Genomic DNA, 9,026 nt, shown 5'->3' with positions numbered 1-9,026 from the left:
ATGCACGTTCGACTGGACCTCCCCGCAGGCACACAACTCATCAGCCGCTAGGCGAAACCGAAACAGATATTGTTTCAAATTTACATGGTTGGTGAGCACCTGGGCACCCGCCGCCCTTAAGAACGAACTCGAGGCATACCATCTCCCCAAATCCTGTATAAACCTATACAAGGATCTTCCCTTAGCCGTGGTGTGCCATTGAAGCTGCCATGCCTCCATCGCGATGCTCCATAGCCTCTTCCACAGACGGGAAATGGGCAACTGAACGAAATTTAGTTCCGGTGGATTGTGATCACCGTTCCGCTCCGGATCTTCAGGATAAAATAAAAATTAATAATAAATGCTTTCTAATGATAATTTATTTAAGAATTAAAAAATAAGTTATAAAAGGTTGTAATAAACAGTTAGCAATATTTTCCAAAATAAGTTACAATTATCGTATTTATCAGAGAAAACCATATCAGATAATTATTATTGGTTACGTTCACGGTATTACTTGTTGGTGTTGTAGATGTAATATTTTCTGGCGATGTTGTTGGTACCACTGTTATATCTGTTGTTAGTACAACTGAAGCTTTTGGTCTTAATATCAATGGTTTTGACGAGTTATGTACTAAAAATTTTGTATCCACTATTTCCCTGTAAAAAAAAAAGATTATTAATTATTAAATAATTAATAATTAATTCTACATATATGACTGTCATATATAATGATTTTGAGAGGAAAAAGTATAACACAGGAAAAGTGTAAACAGGAAAACGTTACGTGGTTGATTTCTTTCAAACTCTCAAACATACATCAAGCACTTAATTTATTTCAAACAGAATACTATTTCACATATTTATTTATGAATTTGTAATTTGACTTTGCCTTTTGGCAGAGAATCCTGCCGATGACAAACCATAAGACTTTTAGTTTTTCTGTTCTTTTTTTAAGAAAGAAATATATTTATTGTTCCCATCATTAGTTACTTTAATTGTAAATATTGCATTATTAGGTGTTTATCATGGAAGTAGATTTTTACTATTTAACACTGCTTATTTAATGAACATGATTACATACCCATCTTTATAACCAGAATTGATGCTTGATATGGCTACGCTCAATTTGTCCGGAAAATTTGGTATTACTTCTCCTATCAATATGATTTCCATTTCACTCCCAAAATTTATCAAAATCACATAAGATTCATTTCCAGGTAATTTCCTAAAAATTATAAACAAAAGAAAATTATTATTGATACATTTTTTTGATAACTTACTGCTTTGTTTTTTTTTTATGAAGTTTATGATTTTTGGAGAAATCTAGAAATCTCTGATTTATCAGAACATTTAATGGAATTAAAAAAGTCCCACATTCTCCAGACTTTTAAAAATGCATTAAGGTACCTTTCGAGTTAATTTTAGTAAATTATATGAAAACATTTGTTATAACAATAAAACAATTTAATTTAAAAAATGTATCATCCTTAAAATAGTAAATAGGTTATGACCGGGTCTACATCGAAAACCTGTATTATGGCAAGAACAATTAACACTACATATATAATTTAAAAGTGCAAATCAATGCACCATAAAAATTAGTAACATTCTGTGACATGATAACATGATAAATGTAACCATATATCATATAAAAGGTAATATTGAGTTCAAGAATTTTATTTAGTAAAATACAGAGAAACTGAGAATAGTTATAATACAAAGAACATCAATAAATTAACAAATGTCAAGAACTAAGCTAAATAATATTTTTTTTTTATAATCTATAAAAGCAAAAATAAATAAAACACATTAAACAAAAATAACAACACTAATATTAAAAAAAACCTTTTTTAAAATTTTTTCTAAGCATGATACCTTTCTATGGTTTTTTCATAGATTAGAAATCTGAAAATAGAATATTTCTATCATTCTGAGATTAATGGCTTATTAAAGATCTATATAAGTTAATATAAATAATGTTACGGGATGTTATATCCTTTAATGAAAATCTCCTAATGAAATTTCCTTTAAAAGGAACAATACAAGAAGTGCACATTTACCTGTTAATATAGAGAATAGTATAATAATAGAGTTGGATAGATAAAGTGATAAATTATAAAGTGTTGCGGCAAATCAATGAAGAAAGAAGCATTTGGGAAAATATAGTTAAAAGAAGAGAGGACACATATTAAGGCATCCTGTAATAGTCGCTTTGATATTGGAGGGACAGGTAAATGGGAAAAATTGTGCAGACAGACAACGTTTGGAATATGTAAAACAAATTCTTAGGGATGTAGGATGTAGGGGATGTACTGACATGAAACGACTGACACTAAATAGGGAATCTTGGAGAATTGCATCAAACCAGTCAAATAACTGAAGACACAAAAAAGAAAGAATTTTAAACAAATATTTTCATATGAATCGGTCCGTCCCTGGATCAACTGACTAGCTCACATTTGTATTTTCTTACAATTTATATTTAAATGAATATTCAGCCAATTTATATTTAAGTTTGGCACTTCTGAACCATTTTTAAGCGTATTTGTATTGTAATAATGTTGAATTGTTTACCTGCTGAATGCTAGAACCCATGTTGATACGATATACAGGTTGAGATCGCCTCTTTGTATAGTCGGCTTTCGTCTTAGATTGACTAATTGCTTATAGATTTTATAATGACTTTTCTCGGCTTTTTTCTGAGCTTCTAAATTCATTTCCCAGTACGATGGGTTAACAATTCCCCATGTAAATTTATTACTCGAAAAACCTGTAAAATATTATTTTTTAATATTACAATATCGAGTACAAATTAAATTTTTGGGTAAACTAATAATAAATTTTTCCTTTTATAAAATAATCAATCTGTGTACATACTTAGATTCCATTATTATTTGATAGAAAAAGAGTAATGATTAAATTCGAAAAAAAACTTTCTACATCAGAATTCTTCAGCTCAGAAAGGTTATATATCTTGTCATGCTCTTACAGCATACACTTTTTTATCAAGATATTACATCCGTTTTTATTATATTAGGACGAAACCAAAAATAGTTCGGCTATAATTTTCCTCACTTCAATCTTGAAAATCGTACTCACTCTTTACGGTTCATTGATCGAATGGACTTTTTTACAGCCCTCATAATTTTAATTATGGGAACTGTTTTTCCTTTTTATACGAGACCAATTCTTTGGTAGCTTTCCAATATCTCGAGGAAATTTAATTTGTTGGAACATATATTTTCACTAATCGATCAGTAATACGATCCTTATCTTCTATACTTATATTTAGAAATCCAGTATGTTAATTTATCCTCGAGGTTAGTTTTATGGATGTGCGATCTTTTCAAAAAAAATTCTTCACTTATTTTTGTAAAATAACAATATAAACCTTCACCAAACCAGATAACGGAACTTTTTTTCGTATAGTTCAACACAATATTTAGAGTTGTGAGAAGCGCTTTACTATGTTTTCGTTGCCATTTTTAATACCGAACCATTTAAAAATTCTTCCCACCAGTTACTTAAATGACCTTAAATTTTGTTTTAAGTAAACAATATTAGTCTATTAATGAATTTTCAAATAGTAATAATTAAAAACATAGGAAAACAAACCAATTATCAATGAAAAGTTTCTTTTCTGTTTTTCCTGTTTAGCCTCCGGTAACTACCGTTCAGATAATACTTCAGAGGATGAATGAGGATGATATGTATGAGTGTAAATGAAGTGTAGTCTTGTACATTCTCAGTTCGACCATTTCTGAGATGTGTGGTTAATTGAAACCCAACCACCAAAGAACACCGATATCCACGATCTAGTATTCAAGTCCGCGTAAAAATAACTGGCTTTACTAGGACTTGAACGCTGGAACTCTCGACTTCCAAATCGGCTGATTTGGGAAGACGCGTTCACCACTAGACCAACCCGGTGGGTTATCAATGAAAAGTCTAGTAAGACTTTCTCAAACGAACATTGTTGTTCAATTATTAATCCATTTATAATAAAGCCATTTTATATGTAACTTCTGCTTAACTCAGATTATTACACATTACATGTTTGTATAATATATTTGAGTATTATTGTTTGATTTAATGCAATTACTATTTATAGATTTTGTATGAGTATGTATGTATAGTTCATCGTATCGGTATATATATATATATATATATATATATATATACGATACCTTGTGTCCCACGAAGAGGTATATGCTTTTGATTTAATATTACTTGATCATTTCCCACCGATTCTATTGAAACTTAACAGACCTTTTAACGAAGGTTCTAAAAATGATCTTTGAAAATGTCAAACTTCTTTGATTAATAGAAACAAAATGACGGCTTTCAAATAAAAAAATCAATTTGAGATAAAACACATTTTTTATTCATTACGATAGAGTTAGTAAAAGTGATTAAAAACAGATGATAATTAGAAGTAGAACATTTTAAAACCGTTTAGATAATTAGTCGTGGTTATGACTAATTATTAAGTTGTTTTTTTCAATTTTAACAGTTGTTTAATAATTTTTCAATCGTACATCTCTTCGTGGAACACTGTATATAATTAAAATAATGTTATTATAATAGTGTTATTATAATATAATTAGTTGAGTAATGTCATTATTGTACATTAAGGTTACATAAATCTTTAAGGTCATTTTTATGTTTAAAGTTTCCTTAGGTCACGTGACCATTATTTGGTGGCCGATCAAATCAGTACTCATATATTATGTTAATAGTCTTATTTAGGAATGTTGGTTCCTTCTCAGTATCTGTTGCAATTAAAAAGTTACACATTTCTTTAATTTTAAATTAAAAAAATTATTTTTTAGATCTGCAACTGGTGGACATTTTTGCCAGCTGCAAATTTATGGTTTTAAAAAAATATCTGTATAGGTTTTACATACACTAAGTTAATATAATCTATTTATGTCATGTTTGTCGGTTTTAAGGCATATTTTATTTTTTCAATTATTAAAAAGTTAGTTTTCCGCCATTTTGGGGCCTTACCCTCAATTAACAATTTGCATTACCGGTAGCGATTTTCTGCAAGGACACGCTGTCGGGGCTGTTCAACGATCGGTGGCAGTTAGTCAACCTGCGTTGCAGCGAAGTGTTTCACGGAACTGCGGCATAGTGCGTTGCAGGAGGGCCACCGTCGGCTAAATAAGGACGTTTTCTTTATGTGTCGGTCTCCCCAATTCGTAGTTCGTGAGGCCAATAAATTTTCTGGATCCTCTGGCAGGTTCGGGAAGAGATTTCGCTCCAAACTAGCCGTGGTCTGACTTAGAAGCTTTTAGCTTTGACGTTTCGAGAGGGGTTACGTGAGAACACGAGAGATTACGTGGCCTTGCTCGGAATAGAAATTGTTAAACGTTCATCTTTCCTTGAGTTAGGTGTTAGTTTCTTTCAGGCTGTGGACGTAGTGCCTAGCGTCCCAGTCGGTGTTATTTGCTTAAGCTGCGATGGAACCATCCGGGGGAGATTGCTTGGAGGACTTGGCTGGTATTGCCAAGGACTTGGTGGCCGCTGACCCCTTCCAGCCGAGAAGGTCAATCTGCAGGCTCCGCAGAAGCCCAGGTCCTCCGTAAAGGAGATCTCGGAGGTTACCACAGGGAAGGTGCTGTGTCTTCATGAAGCGGATTGCACAAAAAATCCGGTCAAAGCCTCTGTCACAAGTTGTGCGAGGAAGGCTGCGACCGGAACCGCACAAGGAGTGCACGGCCAGGAGGGGCGAGCGAAGCCCGAAGAGCGGCCCACCACGAAGTCAAGGGAGGTGGAGGATGGCGGTGCAGTGATCGGCCCTAGACGGGAGGTCTTGGAAGGTAAGCCTGCTGAGAAGCAGGTAAACTCCAGCTCCGAAGGTTTAGGGCGGATCGAGGAAATCCGGTTGGAGTGGACCAAAATCTCCTCAAAAAAGGAGTCGAGAGTGTCCTAGGAGATTCGGCAGCTTTTCGACTTCTATTTGAGTCGTGTATTGAGTTGTTCATTGTTGGTCTCGGGTCTGGCATTAAAATGCGAGGGACTCCAAGGTGCCAACCTTGCCTTGGACTCGGTTGTTTCATGACTGTCCGGCAAGGTGGACCAGGTTGTGGAGGAAGTCAGGGACTTCAAACCGGTGACGGGTGAAGCTCTGGGTGAACTCCACGTATCTATAAAACGGGTGGAGGAGAAGGTTAAAATGTCTGTCTCCTTCGCTGCAGTGGCTGCCGCGCCTGTGCCTAAGCGAATTAGTACACCGCTGCCAGTTCAGACGCCGGCGGCTAAAATTAAGCAGACTTTAGATGGTTCCGCTAAAACTTGGTCCGGGGGCTTCGTCGTTAGCGACGGAGCTAATCCTGAAGAAGGTCCTGAACCCGCGGAGGGAAAAGATCCAACCAAGTCTTCTGAGTCACTAAAACACGGGACCAGGTGTCATCTAGGAAGTCATACGTGAGTGGCAGGCGAAGCAGCTGCTGGAGACCGACGTTCTGACAAGGAACGGGCTGAAGGCTCAGTCGCTGGCCGAGCGAAGGCCGCAGATATTGGTAAACGATATGACAAGGGCAACAAGGGCAGAGGAGCCTGAAATCCTCAGGGCCGTGCACGGGCAAAATCCTACATTGGATATGTCCGTCGAGGATTTCCTTCAGGAAACCAAGGTGGTCAGGCAGCTGGGGAGGAAGGAAGCCCCAAAGAGTCACTGGGTGTTGAGACCTCGCCAAAGACCCAACAGGTCTTGATGGCCGGTGGACGTTTGATTTCGGGTGGACCTCATGTAGGGTCGTCGACCATATAGAGGTCGCTCGGGTTTCTGGAGGTGACGGGTTTCTGGAATTGACATTCCCAGAAGGGGTCACGGTTCAGGCTTTCGCCAATGACTGACTCCTTTTAATTCGTGGTAATTCACGACCGCAGCTGGAAGATCGAGCAAACGCGGCCTTGTCAACCGCGGAGGGCTGGATGGACATTCAAAATTTAAAGATTTCTGTGCCCAAGACGAAGGTTATGCTTCTCAAGGGTGCAGACAAATTATCGTACACTCGAAACCCCCACATTAATTATAAAGGCTGTGTAATCAGCCGAGTGAGAGTTCATAAGTACCTAGGTGTTTTGTCTGATAAGAAGTTGCTGTTTAGCAACCACATTAGGCCAGTAGCGGCGGACGCCGTCTCAGTGATGCATAAACTTAGGAGGATTGCTCGGAAGGACTATGGGTTGTCTGGTCGTCAAATGTACATGGTGTACCGCGTCTTCGAAAGCATGATCTCTTACGCGGCGCCCGTTTGGGCAAATAGGTTGGATATGATTACAGTACTTGTTCAAAATTTAAGCAGTGCCCAGCGCACAGTTTAGTTGTATGCACTGATGGTTTTAAAACAACCTCCTACGAGGCTACCACTGTATTGGGAAAGGCACTCCCAATTGATTTAGTGGTGAAGGTTCGGGCAGCTATGTGGAGATTGCGAAGAGGCCGGGAGGCCGAGGAATTTGGGGTGCAGTTTCGGGCGGGGCCAGTACCAGAAAAGAACGGTGATCACAATGCACCGGATAAAAATTTCGTTCAGTTGCCCATTTCCCGCCTGCGGCTGCAGAACCTCGCGACGGAAGCATGGGAGCTGGAATTGGACACCTCGACTCAGGGAAGATCCCTGTACAAGTTTATACGGGATCTGGGGAGATGATATGCCTCGAGTTCGTTTAAAGGCCAACGGGTGCTCAGGTGCTCACCAACCATGTTAATTTGAACCAATATCTGTTTCGGTTCCGCCTGGCAGCTGATGATCTGTGCGTCTGCGGGGAGGTCCAGTCAAATGAACACCTGATGTTTTACTGTCCTGCTCTTGAGCAGAGACCGGGTTCACCTTGGAACTTAGAGGTCACGGGGAAAATTGGGCACTTACAAGCGGTGAGTCAATGAGGCGAGATCCGCATTGTCGGACCGTGTGGGAGTTCCTTGTTGAGGTTGCTATGTTCAACCTACATCAGTAGTTTACTTAAGGGAAAGACTCATAACTGCTGCGGACCTAACCTTGAGATATATGGCTGACCACCAGCCAATTAGGGCTCCAAGCGCTTTAATAAAGTGGACAGGTTCTTACTGGCATTTAGCGACCTAGGCGTGGCAGCGAATTACTGTCTTGACAAAGTAAATTTTAATTTATGGATGTCATACATATATTTTTAGTAGTTGACGGGGTGCGCCTACCCTTTTAGTAAATATATGACAAGTGAGCGGCTGAGAAACGTAAGCCGGTGTTGTATGGCACCGCGCTTTCCGCTCACGCTGTTAGGCAAGCTCTTGGAGCTATTTAGGACACTGGTCGCTAAACTGTTTCGAAACTCAGTAGCCGTTTGTGGCATAGACATTCGGTCTTATGTTTTAGGGCGACCGAATGGGTGGTGAAGGGAGAAATTCCAAGAAAACCAAAACCTCTAACGATGTTTAATCCAAAATCAAAATCAAAATTCGAGACAAAAAGTGTTAATACACATTCACACATATATATTTGATTCAATAACAAACTGTTCGTTTGTTGCTAAACTCAGTTTATCTGCATTCCTTTCAGTGTCTTCGTGAATATAATCAAAATAATTATCTTTAACGGCTTCTGAATTGCGAAAGTATGTTTCTTAACATTATTTCATGTATTTATATTTAAATAAATAATGTGGACTTTATACAGATCTGGTTTTTTTATTTTTTATAATTTATCTTTTATTGAAATGAACTACATATGGTTTTTTTTATGTACCGATTAGAATAAAGATTTATTTTATTTTTTTCAGGATAAGAGTTACCCGATCGCAAGAGGAAATTTAAGCAAAATGATTACCGACTATGGCCCTTTGATGCGCAAATTCCATTAATTTCTTATCTCTCCCTTTATAGGTAAGATCCTGCTTATAATTTTCCACCCAATCTCTTATATTTATTCCTTTTTCCCTCGGGTTTTTTGTGTAACTGTTTAGATACTCAACAGATCTAAATGTAACTGGTTTAACTTAAGGATTTTATCCATGGATTCTTTTCTCATTCGGTAAACGCCGAAATGTTTTATGAA

General features: G+C 37.4%; 1 protein-coding gene across 1 annotated transcript in view; it reads right to left on the bottom strand.

Moving 5' to 3' along the window:
* Positions 1 to 404: 404 nt before the first annotated feature.
* The window catches only part of LOC142317904 (alpha-glucosidase-like), a 95,115-nt gene continuing 86,493 nt past the window's right edge, over positions 405 to 9,026 (bottom strand). The window contains exons 13-15 of the mRNA XM_075354443.1: positions 2,557 to 2,752; positions 1,064 to 1,207; positions 405 to 639 (exon numbers count right to left, since the gene is read on the bottom strand). Of these exons, the coding sequence (XP_075210558.1) occupies positions 405 to 639; positions 1,064 to 1,207; positions 2,557 to 2,752 (575 nt within the window). The remainder of the gene's footprint in view (positions 640 to 1,063; positions 1,208 to 2,556; positions 2,753 to 9,026) is intronic.

This window comes from Lycorma delicatula, chromosome 1 (assembly GCF_047948215.1).
Source record: "Lycorma delicatula isolate Av1 chromosome 1, ASM4794821v1, whole genome shotgun sequence".
NCBI lineage: Eukaryota > Metazoa > Arthropoda > Insecta > Hemiptera > Fulgoridae > Lycorma > Lycorma delicatula.
This window is presented reverse-complemented; position numbering and strand designations above follow the sequence as displayed.